Raw genomic sequence first — 17272 nt, 5'->3', positions numbered from 1 at the left:
TCTTGAAACCATCATCAAAATAAGAGCCATGCTGCAGCAGCCTCCAGCATGGCACAGTCCCAGCAGTGACTAACCAGAGCACCACTGCCTTCCCCCTGGCTGCAGCACAGAGCTGGGCACGCTCCCCTCCTGTGCCAGCCACCTGCTCACCCCTTCCCACCCGGATCTGTGGGGGCTGCCCACGCTGGGGGGGCAAGGGTGTTTCCCCAGCCTGAGTTCTGCCCTCTCCTTGCCCGCACAAAGAGCAGGCAGTGCCAGTGGCTGTCAGGGCTGCCCTGGGGTGGAGGATGTGTGCTGTGCTCTGCCCATGGGAAGGGAAAGGTTTACTTGGTGTCCCAGGGGTGGCTCAGAGGTGGAGTGGGAGAAAATAAAACTTGCTGGGAAATGCTTGCAAGCCCTGTGTGTGCTGTCTAGTCCCAGCCCCTTGGGGATCAGGGCATGGGGAGAGTTGTGCACATCCTTGTGCTCTCCTGGGGATTTTGGGATCCCTAGATTGCTGTGCTCCTTCTGGCTGTTTCTGCCTCTGCTGTGTGCTGCTCCATGAAGTGCATTTCATGCCAGCTCCAGGGCAGAGCCAGACTTGGTCCAGGCTGCAATGCTGAGCTGAACCATCCCAGGTCCCTGGGGTGGGACATCTACTCCTGGTGACCTCAGGCTGTGAAGAGCAGCTGGTGCTACCAGAGCAGCACCAAACAAACCAGAAGAGCGAGTTCCAGGTACAGAACATCTCAGAAGAATTGGGATCAACATGGACATTTCAGGGCACCCTCAGCCCTGGGTGTCTCTAATGAAAAATACTGCCCTGGACACAAGAAGATGAGGCCAAGAAGTCTGCCCAGGGATGCTGAATGGTTTTGTGATCAATCCATGCTGGTGACATGGGGCTGGGACAGCTGTAGCAAGGTGGCACCAGGCTCTCTGGTTCAGATTGCACTGGCATGAAAGGCACACAAAGCATCCCTGCCCTGCATGAGGGCTGAGGTAGGAGCAGTGCTTGATGCAGCCCCTGGCCATCAGCCTGGCCAGCTCCAGGCTCAGCATTCCCAGCCAGCATCTGGGAGAGGGAGAAGTGGTGGGCAAGTCCAAGGCCGGTAAAAGCAGCCTGAGCGAATTCCCAAAGATAGTTTTATTTTTGAGGAAGCTGTGAGTGTGTGAAAAGAGATGTTTGATGGGTTATCTAGTTTTACTCTTTCCTCTTTTCTCTTGGAAATCCAGGTAAATATTAGCTCTAAAAGACCCATTGTGCAAATGCTGAGCCACTTGATCATGTTGGATTCCTGCAGAAATGTGTCTTTATCCTGAGAATACCTTTCCTTTTAGGTAAAATTTTCAGAAGTGCTTAGAGGGCTGCAGGAGCACAACTGCCACTAGATATCCTGGATATTTGCTTTTATATCAGGCAGGCTGGGTTCTCTCTGATCCAACCCTGTCATTGTCCTCCTCATCCCCACTCACATTAAACTTCAGTAAAGCATCTGGGCAGAAGTCTGGCTCAGGTTGGAGCCTGTAGGGCACTTGCAAGGAAAAGGGACACGTGGTGTCAGAGCACTGGGCACAGTCCAGGGATCAAGTGATGGACAAGTGGATATTATCATGGGAAAGAGTCTGGAGCTGTCCTGGTCCCACACTGGCCCTGGAGCATGTGGGGTTGTTCTTTCTCCCATTTCCACCATGGAAGTGGGAGGAGAAGGCACAGAGCAGCTCTGCCACCTCACTGGGAATTTCACTGAGTATGAGGGTGAAAAGCCAGCATCTCCCTGGGCACTGGGGCTCCAGTATCCACTGCTGACCCAAACTGGGACATCTGGACCTGGAGATGTGACCTGTGCTCCAGCACTGGGGCCGTGATCTCACCCTGGGGGCTCAGATGCTCACCCTGGGCGCTGCCCAAGGGTTGCTCTTGCCCTCGGTGTGGTGGGATGTGGGACTGGTGGCTGTGGAGCCTCCCCTCCCCTGGACTGAGGGCTGGGCTCAGGCAGCGTGGGGAGCAATCCCTTCTCATCTGCTCAAGCTCCAGCTGTGTCCTGCCGCAGGAAAGTCCTCTCAGAACCAGACAGGAAGGTGCTGTGAGCTTGTGGTGTCTCTGCCATCACTACATGGGGGTGCTCGGTGACAGAGTGACCCCAAAGTCGGGTCTTTGGGACACCTAGGGACACCTGATGCATTCAGGTGGTGTGAGTGAGGCAGCAGCCTTTCCCCCTCGCTGCCCGGGCAGGGTTCTGAGGTCCCGGATCCCCCTTTCCCCGCCAGGAGAGCTTTGACAGACAGACCTCCCTCGTCCCTCCCTGCTCCGCACGCAGCCATCCTCCACTCGAGGCAAACCTTTCCTCCAGCCTCGCTCCTCGCCTCCCGGCTCTCCGGAGCAGGTGCGAGCCCACCCTCGGTGCCATCGCTCCCCGCTCCCCCTTCGCCCTCGCCGGCGCCGGAGAGAGCGAGACGCCGAGTGCCGGAGCGGGGAGCGCATAGCAACAGGGTGCGGGATGAAGCAGCTTCGGCAGCAGCAGCTCCGCAAGGTGAGAGCCGGCAGCGGGGATGCCCCAGGGATGGGAGCAGGGGACCAGGGCACCCCGGCAGGTGACGGGAGCGAGGGTACCCCAAGGCGGGGAAGGAAGCGGGGTAACCCCGGGCTGGGAGCGGGGGAGTCATGGCCATGGCCCCGCATCCCTCCTCGGGAGCCTTGGTGGGCAGGGATCAGTGGGATGTTGGGGAATAGCGTTGGTGCGCGGGGCCAGGGGAGATGGTGTCAGCGGGATGGGGCATTTCGTGCCCCCTGCCCCTCCTGAGCTGCCCCCTGCCCTGCCCTGCCCTGCCGGCAGCGCTGCCGGCGCTGGGTGACTCATGTTGTGTCTGCCGGGTGCCGTGGGTGGCACTGGGGCAGAGCTGGCTCCCGCAGCCTGGCACCCCGGGAACGCCGCTCCTGGGACTGTCCCGGCTCGGGGTCCCTCCCACGGGATGGGCGCAGGGGCTGGGCAGTGCCTTTCCCATCTCATCCTCATCCTCATCCTCATCCTCCTCATCAGGATTTACAGGGGTGTGGGTGATGTGGGGTCAGCTGGACGCTGAACTCTGGGTTCAGAGCAGAGCTGGCAGAGCTACAAACCCTTCTCACATCCTCCTGGGAACCCTTTTCCAACCCAGCTGTCAGGCTTTCCCATCTAGGCTCCCCTCCATTGCCACTTTGCTCTTGCCAGTCTGAGCTCCCATTTCCCCCCGAGCCCTTTCTCTGGGGACACGGTGGAGCAGGGGACAGAGACAGTGTCAGCACAGCTTCATCGTGGGGATGTGCTGCTGCTGAATGGGCCAGCCCCTCCTGGAGCACCCCAGGCTGTGACCCAGGGCTGGGAGCCTCTTCAGCTACACCCTGTGCCAAACCATGCCCTCTGAACACAGGGCAGGTTGACTCTGTTGAGATGAATGAAAACCCAGGAGAGTTTTATCCCTCCCAGGAAATTCCTTGGGTATTGGGAAATGACGTAAAAATCTCAGCAATGTCCTGGTGACAGCCAGCAGGCCCTGACAGCTTTTTCTCCACTCTTGTTTGGAGGCATTGTTTGGCTCTTCTCTTTCTTCCTCTTTCCTACAAATTGCTTTTCCAGATGGCTTTGTGACTGCAAGATCCATTAAAAGTGGTCTTTGCCCCTTCCAATGCCTTTCTGAGTCACTTGATGCTGGTGACCCTTTTTAGCATTTATTCAGGAATTCATTTAGTCCCATGGTGATCAGCTGGGATGGAAAGCAGATGTCTCTGGAGTTATTTCCCCCATTCCCAGTGCTGCTCAGAGCCCTCTGTCCTTCATTACGCAAAAACACAATTGTTGAGCTGCAGATGGAGGACCTGGTGCTCACAGCCACCTTGGGAGCACAGTATTCAGTGCTGGCATTGGGCTTGCCTGGAGCTGGTGGTGGCTGATGAGGAGATGTGCCCATCCCCACTGCAGCACCACCCAGCACCCTGACAGCCTCCTCTTCCTCTCATTGTGACCCACTGCCCATTGGTGAGCTGGAGTTTTAAGCTCTTCTTACCAGACATATGGAAATACCTCTTGATTAGAGAAGACCTTTCTCAGGCTCTAAGGATTTCAAGTTGGTTTTGCATAACGTATTTTATTATTTTCTCTGGGGTTTATTTGGTAGAAATGGACTAAATCCCACTGGTGGGTTCCTGCTGTCCCTTCCTATACCTGGCCAAGCCGCTGAGCAGCATCTTCCTACCCGAGCCACTGCCCTCCTCTGCCTGCCACACACTGCCTGGAAACTTCCCCAGGGTTTTCAGATTAAAAACCACAAGTATTTGTATCTGTGCACACTCCTTGCACTTTGGACATTGCTGTAATGAGTTTGCTTCAGCCTCAGCCATCTCCAACCTCCCTGTGCTGGCTCTGCCATCCCTTGCTCCCTCTGATGGCATCAGCTGTGACCCTGGGCTGGGGTCACCCAGGGTCAGTTCAGCCCTTTGAGGGGCTCCTCCTCTCCATAGCAGCGCTTTATTTACTTCACTCTGTAAGTGATACTACATTTGAATTCATTTTTATGCCTTTTAAAGATTTTTTTTCTCTGAGAGATTAGCAAGCAATTCAAACTAATCTGAAGTGACTCACAGTTTAGAGACTCGATGTGCTCAGATCCGCAGGGGAGAAATCTGGTGCTGGGTGGCATTTCTCTTGCTCAAAGGCTGTGATCACGCACAAAACACTGACAAAATAACCCCACAATGCCAGCCTGAATGGAGACAAAATAGGGTGAAAACATACCTTTGATCTGGCTGGAGTTTTTTCACTCAGATACAGCTGAATTTTGGTTTAAGTAAATTGGTTTAGAGAAAATAATTAGCACAGAGCCATTTCCTTACAGACCCGAGCTCTTATCTTGGCAGAGACTAAAGTGCTTTTTCTTCTCAGTGACCTTTGCTTTGCTGACTTCTTTGGGAGCATCTTTTGGTGCATAATGGGAAGTGGTGCTGTGTTCAAAGAGGCCCTGGTTGCCAAGGGAGCTGTTAGTGCCCGTCTGTTTATAACCGCGAGACAGGAGCCCGGCTTGAGGGATGGCAGCTGACATCAGTGGAAAGCACTGGAGCAGTACTGGAGCACTGGTGCACTTCAGCTGCTGCTGAAAAGAGAATTTCTGTTATGACAGAGGCTGAAAGAGAGCATTAATCCTAAAAAGCCAGCTCTAGAATCAAGCTGCTGGTGATTTCCAGCAGTCTGGAGAAGGGAGCTGTGCTTCCCTCTGAGATCTGGGACAAGGATGGGCTGGAAGCCTTAAATATTGTGCTTTGTAATTCATTCCAAGTCAGGCAAATAGGCCATTTTTTCTGTGATTTCTATGGAAAGGCTGGGATTTGGAGGGAATTTTGAGCATTGCCTTTGTGTGTGTTTTCCAGCAGCATCCCTGACCTGTATCTCCTCAGCTTGCCCAACGGGGACAAGTGCCATTGTCCTTTGGGTTTATCAGACATTTGAGTGGTCTCTGCTTTCTGCTCTATAAACTTGAGCTGTAGAGCTCCAGATAAAGATGTTAACAAGGGGAGCAGACATTATTAAGACACAAGTGACAGACTACATCCCATGGCCCTTGAAATGGTGTCTGGGGTGGAGACCAGACCATTTACAGTTTGGACAAGGTCCCATTGGATCCTTTCATTTCCTGTTGTTGCTTCTGTGTTGATTTCTGTGCTACACCTCATGGACCCACCTGTAATGAGATCTTGCAGCTCTACCTGACCCTCCTGCAGGTGTTTGGGATTCAGACAGAGATGCAGGAATTAGGCAACAGGATTTAATGATCTCCCAGCATCCCTGCTTGCTGGTTTTCTGTGATTCAAATCTGGAAAACAAGAGCTCCCCAGGCAGTGTGATGGACAGGGAAGCAATATTTTGCAGGGGGAAGACCCAACTGTGATGGCCCCTGCCTGGCAGGGATGTTTGTGAGTACAGGTTTGAGTGGCTGAAGTCTTTGGGGAGGAGTTCAGAGCAGCCTGTGCATCCCCTGCCAGCACAGAGAGCTGTGGGTCACACTCTGGGTGTGCTGGGCTCATTAGCAGTCACAGCCATGGCCTGGAGGTGCTGCTGAACCACAGAGCTGTGCTGAACCACTGCAGGAGGCTGCCAGGTACTGGTGGTTTTATAGCAATAGTATCACATTTGGGTCATATTTTGACTTTTCAGCCTGCGTTTTTGCGACTTTTTCTTCTGGCCTTTGCCTTGTGACGGTGGCACCCAGCAGGGATGGGCTTTTCACAGAGGATTTTGGTGTAACAGCTTTGCTGGAGCTGTACATTTCAGGTTGGCTCTGGGAAGAGTTTCCGCCTGTCCTGTCCCTCGAGGTGTTTGTGCTCCAGGTGGGGATGGGAGGAGTTTGTCTCTGTGTTTGGTGCCTCTGGGCTGCCAGCAGCATGTCTGCAGCGCCAGCAGCTGGGGGTTTGGGGTGCACCCTGCGTGGGGGGAGCTGGCAGCCCTCTCCTTCAGCATCCTGGCTCGGTGTCTCCATGGGAACCAGCGGCAGGAGCATCCTCCAGTCCAGTCCAGCTGGAGGCGAGGAGGAGGAGGAGGAGAGGTGGCTGCCACCATCTCTGAGGCCCTGCAAGGGCAGCACTGAGCTCTGGTCACCAGCCAGCTCTGCTCTCCTGGGCACTGGGCTCTGCTGCGGGCTCTGAGCACTGGTGCACACTGGCACAGCAGACCCACAGCTCCTTCTGGCTGATCCTCCACACCCAGATCCCTCTCCTCAACCACATCCCAAGGGTTTGTTATCTGTAATAATGAACAAGGACAGGGAGATGGCTGCTTCATTTCTTCAGAGAGCCCAAGAAGAGAAGGTTCCTGTGGTGGTGTTTGCAGGGGTCCCACAACCAGGGAAGAGAGGAGAATGTTGACTCCGTGTTTCAGAAGGCTTGATTTATTATTTTATGATATATATTATATTAAAACTATACTAAAAGAATCAAAGAAAGGATTTCATCAGAAGGCTAGCTAAGAATAGAAAAGAAATTATAACAAAATCTTGTGACTGACCAGACAGTCTGAGCCAGCTGACTGTGATTGGCCATTAATTAAAAACAACCACATAAGACCAATCACAGATGCACCTGTTGCATTCCACAGCAGCAGATAACCATTGTTTACATTTTGTTTCTGAAGCCTCTTGGCTTCTCAGGAGAAAACATCCTAAGGAAAGGATTTTTCATAAAACATGTCTGTGACAGGTTCTCAAAGGGGCTCCTCTGGCCCTGCTCCTGGTACCTTGTCAGCAGGGACACCAGAATCCTCCTGTGCCTCAATACAAACATGATAAACTCCCACACCAGAGCACAGCAATGCATGGTGGCACAGGGACGGGGTCCTCATTCCACCCCTTTGTGCTGCCTGGTTTTGCTGTGGGTGTTTCTGTGATGGGATCTCATCTGGCAGCTGCTGGCTCAGGCTTCAGCTCTGGGGTCAGTGGGGATGCTTTCCCTGCTCTCCTGAGGTCAGGAAACTGGGGGGATTCAGACTGAGCACCTCCCTGCAAACCTGATGTACACCCATACAAACACAGAGCTGCCCTCCTGGCGCATCACCCCAACCCAAATGGATTGCAGGGCTGAGGCAGTGGGGAGGAAGGGAATGGGTTAATGCCCTGCCTGTGCTGCATTGATCCAGAGCACATTAGGAATTCTGGAAAGAGGTCTCTCATCTCTCAGCAGGGCCAACTGGGAGTATCACTAAATTCCCACAGTGCAGGCTTTTGGCAGTTGGAAAAGTGTGGAAAATGCACGGAGCAATGAGTGGCAGCCAGGGGAGTGCCTGGCATGGCACACACATGGGGCTGGTGTCACCCTCCCTGGCACACCACAGAGCTTCTCCCACTGCCCTCATGCCTGTATCCTGCAGGAGATGCAGCAAGTTTATTGTGATCCCTGAAAGGATGTGTTTGGAACCTGGGGTTGTGAGTTGGGTCCTGGTGAACCTTCCCAGAATGAACTGGGACAATCCCACGTTTCCCAGGGGAGCTTTGGCCATGTGGGATCACGTTTATCCTTTTTGTTGGTCAGTGGCAGAGCAGGGCAGTGGCTGAGGTGGGGAACAGGGAGCTGCTGGGACAGGGTGCTCCCAAGGCACAAGTGTCAGTGCTGTCAAGGCTTGGGGTCACAAATTCACTCACAAGTTCTTGGCACCTTTTCCCTCTCTCCCATTCCTCATTCTCTGTTTTTACTCCTTGCTCACCCCCTGTCTGCCCTCTCCCACCCCCTGGTCCCTCCCTCAGCCAGTGCCACCAGACCTCCTGGTGAGCCCCAGCAGCCAGGATGGAGACCTGGGCTCGGAGTGCCCCGAGGACAGAGGCACCTGGACGGGGCGCTTGGATTTCCTGCTCTCCTGCATCGGGTACTGCGTGGGCCTCGGCAACGTCTGGAGGTTCCCCTACAGGGCTTACACCAACGGAGGAGGTACTTGGGCATCCTCTGCAGTGCTCAGTCTCCCACCCACTGACCTGGGCTGGTAGAATATCCCTGAAGAAGCATCCCTTCCCCTTCCTGGGGCTGGAAAGTAGCACTGGTTGTGGGGTGAAGCTTCCTCCTGCCCTCCCAGTGGTTGTTTAGGGCTTTAAGCACCTGTATCCATGTGTGGAAGGGATCTGTGAGCCCATCTCTGTATTCCTGGCCTTGGACAAACCCCTGTGTCCATGCTGAACCAAACACCAGCTCTCCTGGTGTCCAGCAGCTTCTTGGTCTGGTGTCCTCCAGGGTCAGCAAACCCTTCCCAGCTATCAAAGGAGCGAGTGAACCTTTTGCAATGCAAGAGCCCTGGGGTGATGGTGGAAATGTAGGTTCAACTCCTCCCAGAGCAGTAACAACTGGAGAATTTCAGGGTGTTTGTGAAAGATTCAAAGAGAAAAGAGAGTTGGGAGCAGAGGGGAAGCACAGCACCAGGTGAATGACAGCCCTTTTCTCCTGCACTAACAGTGAGCTTTCGCTCTTCCCTGTCTTCCTGATTTTTATGTAGATCTCTCAGAGCCACATATATTGAATGAGCATTACTCCCTGTCACAGTTAGGCTTGAGGTATTTGTTCTATATTTCTTTCAAGATTTTTTTTCTTTTTTTTGCTTCTTGCAGGAGCTTTCTTGGTTCCTTACTTCATCATGCTGGCTATATGTGGAATTCCCATCTTCTTCATGGAGCTGTCACTTGGCCAGTTCTCCAGCCTAGGGCCACTTGCAGTGTGGAAGATCAGCCCTCTCTTTAAAGGTGCGTGAGTGAAGTCCAGAGCCTCTGAGGGGCCTCTGCAAGAGCTCTTTGGTGAAGACATGCAGCAGCAGCAGCATCCCATGGTCCTCAAAGCTCTTGTTAGAATCAAAAGAACCTGGGGGAAGGCTGGAATTCTGAGTTAGCTGTTTTAGTAACTGCATGAGATGGGTCAGTGTTTGAGGGCTCTGGATGGCATGGCCAGCTCTAGAAATGGTATGGAGGTTATTAAACCAGCTCTGGTACAAAATAGAGCATGAAAACAAAGCAATATACCTGTTAAAAACAAAGGTAAGATTAAAGCATTTGAAAAAATAGTTCAGATCAAATACTTTTATTCTCAACATTAGGCTGGTGTAAAGTTTTTTGTACGAGGCAATAGATCATAAATGCAGAGCAGGCATGTCCACATTTTATATTATAATGGCAATAAGTGGCTCCCCCAGCAGGTGAACCTTGGACTGGTTGATCATTTGGCTGCTGAGGTGCAGTGTCTGATCCTGCTTTTGGATGTGCTTTGCTCTGCTCCAGCTCACTCCTTCTTTACCCTCTCCTTCCCCCAGGCGTTGGCATGGGCACGATCCTCATCGTCTCCCTGGTGGCCATTTACTACAATATGATCATTGCTTACGTTCTCTTCTACCTCTTTGCATCCCTCACAAGCGACTTGCCCTGGCAGCACTGTGGCAACTGGTGGAACACTGAGCTGTGCCTGGACCACCACGTCATCAGGGCGGGGAACAGCTCCCTCCCCGTCAACATCAGCAACACCGTCAGCCCCAGCGAGGAGTACTGGAGGTAACGGGGCGGCCTGGGGACATGGCTGGTGTCCAGCCAGGGAGGGGATGGGGAGGAGATGAGGGGTGAGGATTTGCATATCTCACAGCACAGATGCTGCAGGTCTCACTCACGGGGGTGGTGTGGGTGCAGCAATGGGCCCGTGTGCTCAGCTCTGGGTGACAGCTCAGTTTAGCCACTGCGGTGTGGGAGGTGTCCATGTTCTAGTGCTGCTTTGTTGGCCGGGAGATATGCTAGACTAAAATGCATCCCACGTCTGGAATGGCTGGCAATTTGCTCTGGAGATGCCAGGCATCCCTTCTGGGCTCTCTAATACGTGCTGGAGAAATCACTCCAAGTGTTCTCGTTTGCTTGGCAAGGAGCTGCCAGTGCCTGTGATAGCTGACAAGGTCATTTTGCAGCAGAGGCATCTCTGGGGTCAGGGGGCCTCTGGAAGAAGGCAGCCCATGCTCACTGGCAGCTCTCCTTCCTCCCCAGCCGGTATGTCCTGCACATCCAGGGCAGCTCGGGGATTGGGGATCCTGGGAGGATCCGCTGGAACCTGTGTCTGTGCCTGCTCCTGTCCTGGACTATTGTTTATCTGTGCATCCTCAAGGGAGTCAAATCCTCTGGCAAGGTAAGGGCTGGCTGCTCTCCTCTGGGGGGACCTGCAGTGATGCTCACCAGGGTGTGCAGCTCTGCACCTCTGGGGAAGTGGGACCCACAAACAGCATCTGCTGGGTATAAGGTATTTTGGGGATGCCTTGCACACCCAGACACCTGCAGGGCTGACACACCGGCCCTGCTGCAGCCCAAGGACCCCAGGGTGATGTGTCCCACCCTAGGGACAGGACATGGTGGGCTGTGCTCTCATTCCCAGCTCTCCCTGCTGGCTCTGCTCTCCCACAGGTCGTGTACTTCACTGCCACCTTCCCATACCTCATCCTGGTGATGCTGCTCATTCGTGGTGTGACCCTGGAGGGGGCCTGGAAGGGGATCCAGTTTTACCTCACTCCCCAGTTTGATCACTTGCTATCTTCCAAGGTGAGTAGGATATTGTGCAATTTGTTCAAGACACAAAAAATGAATGCCACAGAGACAGTTCCCTCACTCAGGTGTCTTTTCAAGCCACACTCTAACCTAAAGCTCTCTTGGTTGTTCCTAGACCAAAAATCTTTGTCTCACACCTTGTCTGGGCCACTATTCCCATGTGTCCCCACCCTATGCACGTGTTTATGGCTCTGCATGGATGGGATGGTACCAAAATTCCCCTGAGTACCAGGACCATGGGCAGGATCATCCCAGCCCCTGGGATGGGCTGATGGGTGCCTGTGGTGGATTTGACTGTTTGTGGTTCTCAAGAAATCCCAGAATGGGAGTGGGGGTCAGCAGTGGTGGCCATCAAGAGACCACCCAAGGACATTTAATGCCACACTAGGCTGGCCCTAAAACATTCTTATATTGGCCCTTCCATTAGCCAGCTGATCCACTATGAGTGGTGAGTGTTAACAAGGAAAGACAAATATCCCATGGGCTGTGCATGCTTGGAGTGATGGGGAAGATGTGCCTGGGGCTCTGGGGAAGCAGATTTGTAATGTCATCTTCCTCATGTGGAGGTTCCCAACCCCTGCTCTCCTCAGCACTGCTTCCTTCCCCCAGGTGTGGATCGAGGCAGCCCTGCAGATCTTCTACTCCCTTGGGGTGGGCTTTGGGGGCCTCCTCACCTTCGCCTCGTACAACACCTTCCATCAGAATATCTACAGGTGGGAGTCTGCTGCTGTCTTGTAAAAGTTATGGGTTGTGGGGAGCTGTGAAAACCTGAGCTGGTGGGTTCAGAGCCAGCAGAAGCCCATGGTGCAGCACAGTCACCTCGCTCTGCTCCTTGCACTGAGGGGATACCTGGCAGTTTGTGCAGGCTTGAGAAGAACAGAGGGATCCATGAGAAAAAATTCTCCTAAGAAACCAAAGCAGAGCACCCAGCTCAGATGTTTTGGGTGTAGATGCTGAAAGCTGGGGATATTTGAGGCTGGAGTTGTGCCTGTGTGCCCTGTGCCCAGCATCCAGCATCGTTCACTCAAAGTGACACTTGTTGGACATTTTTTCTGACCCCATCTACAGGGGACAGAAATATTTAGAGGAACCTCACAGTATTATCCTTTAAATATGTGCTCCATTTGACCCTGGAAAGCACTTGCCATGAGAGGCACTGAAGGACAGTCGCAGGGTTACCTTACTGTGGCATCTGGGGCTGGCAATGCCACCATGCACTGGTGTGGGGTGGGAAGGAATGAGCATGTTCAGAGCATCTTCCTCCTTCTCTGTAGGGACACCTTCATAGTGACCCTGGGCAATGCCATCACCAGCATCCTGGCAGGGTTCGCCATCTTCTCTGTTTTGGGATACATGTCCCAGGAGCTTGGGGTCCCTGTTAACCAGGTGGCAAAAGCAGGTGAGGCCAAACGAAGATGTTTTCCCCTTCCCCCTCTCTCTGGGTGTGCTCAGGATCATCCCTTCCAGGATGGAAGGCACCTGAGGGTGTCAGCATGAGGGATGAAGGGCTCAGCTGGCCAGGGGGAGGGAAGGGGGCAGATAAGTTCCTGTGGTGTAAATATTGAGTAACAAGTGATGTCTAATGATGGTCTGAGCAAGGCTTCTCCACTCTCTGCCACAGGACCCCTCCTGCCCATCTTGCCAGAGTCCTGGCAAGTCTGTGCCATGGTGCTGCTCTGCTGAGCTCTCCTCCATCCCCACAGCTCTGCCACCACCTTTTCACCCTGCTGTCCTTTGCCTCCCCCAGGTCCTGGTCTGGCTTTTGTGGTGTACCCCCAGGCCATGACAATGCTCCCCCTTTCTCCATTCTGGTCATTCCTCTTCTTCTTCATGCTGTTAACCTTGGGCCTGGACAGCCAGGTGAGGACAGAGCCCACAGAGCCAGCTGTGCCCTCCAGGCAGCCTGGGGGCTCAGGGGACCCTCTCCTCCTGCAGTTTGCATTCATGGAGACCATTGTCACAGCAGTGACCGATGAGTTCCCCTACTACCTGCGGCCGAAGAAAGCTTCCTTCTCTGCCCTCATCTGCATCGCCCTCTTCCTCATGGGGCTCATCCTCACTACAGAGGTATGGCTCTGGGGGAATCCATTGTGGGGCCAGCTAGGGACTCGTTTTAAGGAGAACTTAGGTCAGGAGCCAAGTTTTCTCATGAATATTCATATCAGGTGAGCAGGTGAGAGAGACAGATGAGCCTGGGCTTGCAGGAGGTGTGAGGGCCAAGGGGAGTGACACAGGGTCACTCCCATCCCTACACCAACCCCATCAGGAGAATGATGTCCCTTGAGGCTGCTCACTGCTGTCCTCCCCAGGGTCCCCAGCAGTCAGAGGACGTGGGTGGAGGTTTGTTGGGATGATGGTCCAGGAGATGCTGGCCTCTGTGCTTTGTCTCCACAGGGTGGGATGTACTGGCTGGTGCTGCTGGATGACTACAGTGCTGGCTTTGGTCTCCTGGTGGTGGTGATCACCACCTGCCTTGTGGTGACACGTGTCTATGGTAAGGCTGCCTGTCCCACAGGGGCACAGGGAAGGAGGTGCTGTCTGTGTGAAGAGAGGGATTTAGAGGGAGCAGTAGGGAAACAAACAGCCTCACAGTGGAGCATGAGACTCTGCTCCCACCACCTGTTTGTTCTTGGCTGTCACTTGATTCACCTCTCCAGGTGCTGAGCCTGGTCCTTCAGGCAGCACCAGCTGGGCCCTCCTGCATCTCCCAGATGGGTGGAGGGAGACTGCTGTAGAGGATAAAGCAATGTTTGTGATCAGTGCCGGGCAGCCTGGTACAGGCACAAGGCTCTGGGTAGGGATCAAAGCTTCTGAGTCCCTCTCCCTCCTGCAGGCATGAAGAGGTTCTGCCGAGACATCCACATGATGCTGGGATTCAAACCAGGCCCCTACTTCAGAGCTTGCTGGATGGTCCTGTCCCCGGCAACGATGATGGTAAACTGCTCACCTTGAGCTGTTGGTTGGTGCTGGAACACCACAGTGCTGCCAGTGCCCCTGGGTGACCTCCCAGTGTGATCAGTTACTCTGCTGGCATCTCCTGCCCCAGAGACCATCCTTCTTCTGGGAGGTGTCCATCATCTCCATCTCTTTGAGCATGAGACCTCTGGGATAATCTCGCTTTCTTCCCATCCCACAGGCTCTGCTGGTGTATAACATTGTCAAGTACCAGCCTTCTGAGTATGGCAACTACCAATTCCCCACCTGGGCAGAGGCCCTGGGCATCCTCATGGGCGTGCTGTCCTGCCTGATGATCCCCATGGGCATGGTGGTGGCTGTGCTCCAGGAAGAAGGGACGCTGTGGGAGGTAGGAGGTTCTGGGGCCTGACACTGCTGGGGAGCACCCCAGAAAAGTGCAGCAGGGAGCACCAGCCCCTGCCAAGTCAGTATCCCTGGAAGTTTGTGTATACTCTCTCCTGGGGGTGTGTGTCCCATTCCCCCTCGCTGCCCATGGGGTGTGAGACATGGCACATCCCAAAGCATTTCCAGCAGTGCTGCTTTCCTTGATGCCAGGCAGCTACTGAGTAAAACAGCTGCCCCAGGGGCAGCCCAGTGTGCACTCCCACTCCAAAACAAGCCTGCGGTGCCCTGTGAGGGAGCACATTGTCCCCAGTGTGGGGTGGCCATGGGCACCGGGGACTTTGCACCCGCTTGGCACCAGCAATGACACAGCAAGGCAGGCAGCTGCCAGACTGTGCAGGCAGCCCAGATGGGATCCCTGCCCTGAAAGGCTTCTCCCAGGAGCAGGTTACAGAGCTGCTGGCTGCTCACAGCTTTCCCAGCCCTTCACTGCTCTCACCAGGCGGTTAAAAGCAGAGGAGCAGAGCTTGGTGCCCTCCCCAGGTAGCAATGCCCTGCTGGAGCACTTGCTGGCTGTAACCTGGCTCGACACAGCCACGGGCACTGTGACATGGCCAGGAGCCACCTTGGCCAAGGCTAACCCCTTGTCTGAGTGGCTCTAACCCCACAGCACAGGGCTGTAGCCCTACAATAGCCCCTCACTCCTGCAAGCCCTCACCACCAGGACCCCCAGCTCATGACACCTCCCCATCCTACAGCAAGACACTTAGATCAATCACCTTCTCAAAAGGTTTCAGGACAAGATTTTGACCCCATCCCCTCCTCACTGGGGGTTCTCTCAGTCCCTGGGGGCCAGCAGGGAGGGGTGGGTGAGCTGGGCCGGGGAGCAGAGGTGCAGGGGGCCTGTGCTGCTCTGCCTTCCCCACAGCGGGTGCAGCAAGCCGGCCGGCCGGCCATGGGCTGGGGCCCGGCTCTGGAGGAGAACCGCGGCGGCGCCTACGTGGGCAGCCTGGCTGGCAGCCAGTCCCCCAAGCCCCTGATGGTCCACATGAGGAAATACGGGGGCATCACCAGCTACGAGAACACGGCCATCGAGGTGGACCGGGAGATGGAGGAGGAGGAAGAGGAGGAGTCCATGATTTGAGGGCACCCGGCGTCCCGCAGGCTGGGTGGGAGCTCACCTCCCATTTTGCACAGGTTGCACTGCAGCACTTCAGGACAGCTTGGAGGGGTCTTTCAAGGAGTAGTCAGGAGCTGCTGACCCTGCCAGGTTCCCCATCACCACCCTGGCCCTGCCAGGACAGAGCTGCTGCCTGTCCTGGTGCCCCGCTGTGTTTCTGTTCAGTGTGACAAACTGTGTGATGAGTCTGTGTTCGTGTGACAGTGTCTGGTTGAAGTGTCACAGCTGTCTCACTCCCACCCGCAGCCCCAGCCCTGCTGTCCCCTCTCAGGGTTGTCCAGAGTGGAGGGATGTCCAGCTGCAGGAGGTGGAGAGGAGGAGAAGGAGCTCCTGTGTGTTGATCTGTTCTCTGTCTGTCTGTATTTGACTCCAACAACCCATAAACACCTGTGAGAGAATCTGTAACAGCCTCCATGCCCAGAAAACAGCTTGTGCCAGAGTTCCACGGAGGTATTCCAGCAAAACCAGCACAAATCAGTGTCCTCCTAAAGCAATTTGACCTAATAAACAAGCAGTAATAAATGAGTAGAAGAATAAAAGAAAAGTCTTTATAGACAAACCAGGCTGTAGATCTCCTGAGGACCTTGGTGGGTCAGGGTGGCTCTTCCCTGTGGTGTCTGGCAGGGTTGGAGTGATTTGAAGGGAGAGCAGAGATGGTGTAACCTGTCCCTCATGTGTGCAGGGGGTCAGGGACAGGTTTCAGCTGGACCCAGTGTCCAAGGAGGATCTGTGTCTGTTGCCAAGGGAGATCCAAGGTGTGGCCCCAGCCCTGAGGGCTGCTTTTCCCAGGGAAAGGAGAAGGGCTGGGTTTCAGTGTCTGTGTGTGATTTTTGGGGTAGATCAGCCCATGTCCAACCTCCTGCTGACACTGCTGGCCTGAGGCTCGTGGTGACCTCCTGGATGAGGCTGTTTGGACCTGATGCTGCCAGTCCCCATCATCCCAGTGTCATGTGTGCCTTGTGCCATGTGCCATCAGCTCACCCATAGCTGTGTGACACAGCCCCTGCCTGGGTTGTCTGGGGAGGTGTTCAGCATGGAAGAAAGGCACACCTAGAGGAGCTTCCAGGGCTTCCCATGCCCATCTAGAAGGGCACAGCTCCTCCTCGTCTTTTTTCTGGTAGAAGAATCTGGTAAAAGTGGTGTGATGACAAATGTTTGTCCTGGTAAAAGACAAAACCATAGGACAAAGAGAAAAATTAGAGTCTGTGTCAGGATTGTGGATGTTCTCCTGGTGCACTGAGTCCAGCACTGGCCTGAGCCTCCACAGTGAATTCTGTCAGGAGGCTGCAGTCTTCTTTCCCTACAGTGTAGGAGATTTAATTATTGCCTTTGCCACTCCAAGAGTGTAGGATCAGCTCCTACAGCTCCTCCTGCCTGCTCAGCTCCTCTTGTCCAGGGTTGCTGAGCTCATTTCTGGATGGCTGTACCTTTCCTTTCTCCTGCAGGACCCCTGGTGCCTTTCCCCATTGTCCACCCCATTATCTCCCATGGCTGCAGCCCATGGGGTCCCCCAGCTCCAGCTGCCCCAGCTCTGTGGGGCTCTGGCAGCACAGCCATGGAGCACCTTGGGCTGCTGGCCCTGGGTTAATCATTAGAGCCCAGCCATAAAAGTGTGGCTGATGGAAAGCCCAGGCCATGGCGGCTGGGGAGCAGGGAGGGCCTGCCATAAACATTTATGGCCCCAATGAATGCCTTGCTCTAACCTTGACACTATTTGCTGAGCGGGAGGCCTCTGCAGGTCACGGTGCT

The 17272-nt window shown here is 54.5% G+C and overlaps 1 protein-coding gene across 2 annotated transcripts; it reads left to right on the top strand.

The window, feature by feature from the left end:
- The first annotated feature begins 2308 nt into the window (after positions 1 to 2308).
- On the top strand, positions 2309 to 16062 carry SLC6A7 (solute carrier family 6 member 7). Of its 2 annotated transcripts, XM_054287724.1 has the most exons (14): positions 2309 to 2513; positions 8242 to 8422; positions 9091 to 9222; positions 9783 to 10017; positions 10495 to 10633; positions 10906 to 11040; positions 11656 to 11759; positions 12321 to 12445; positions 12794 to 12906; positions 12982 to 13113; positions 13441 to 13540; positions 13880 to 13980; positions 14183 to 14350; positions 15272 to 16062. In XM_054287724.1, the coding sequence occupies exons 1-14, from the start codon at positions 2481 to 2483 to the stop codon at positions 15485 to 15487; spliced, it is 1914 nt and encodes a 637-aa protein (XP_054143699.1). In that variant the 5' UTR covers positions 2309 to 2480; the 3' UTR covers positions 15488 to 16062. The 2 variants fall into 2 exon arrangements, with proteins under 2 accessions (XP_054143699.1, XP_054143698.1); XM_054287723.1 differs by having other exon boundaries at positions 12794 to 13113.
- Positions 16063 to 17272: the final 1210 nt, after the last annotated feature.

Source organism: Melozone crissalis, unplaced genomic scaffold (assembly GCF_028551555.1).
Source record: "Melozone crissalis strain CALT ecotype California unplaced genomic scaffold, PUWL_Pcris_2 ptg000061l_1, whole genome shotgun sequence".
NCBI classification, from domain to species: Eukaryota; Metazoa; Chordata; class Aves; order Passeriformes; family Passerellidae; genus Melozone; species Melozone crissalis.
Note: the sequence above shows the minus strand (reverse complement) of the source record. Positions and strands in the feature narration are given on the sequence as shown.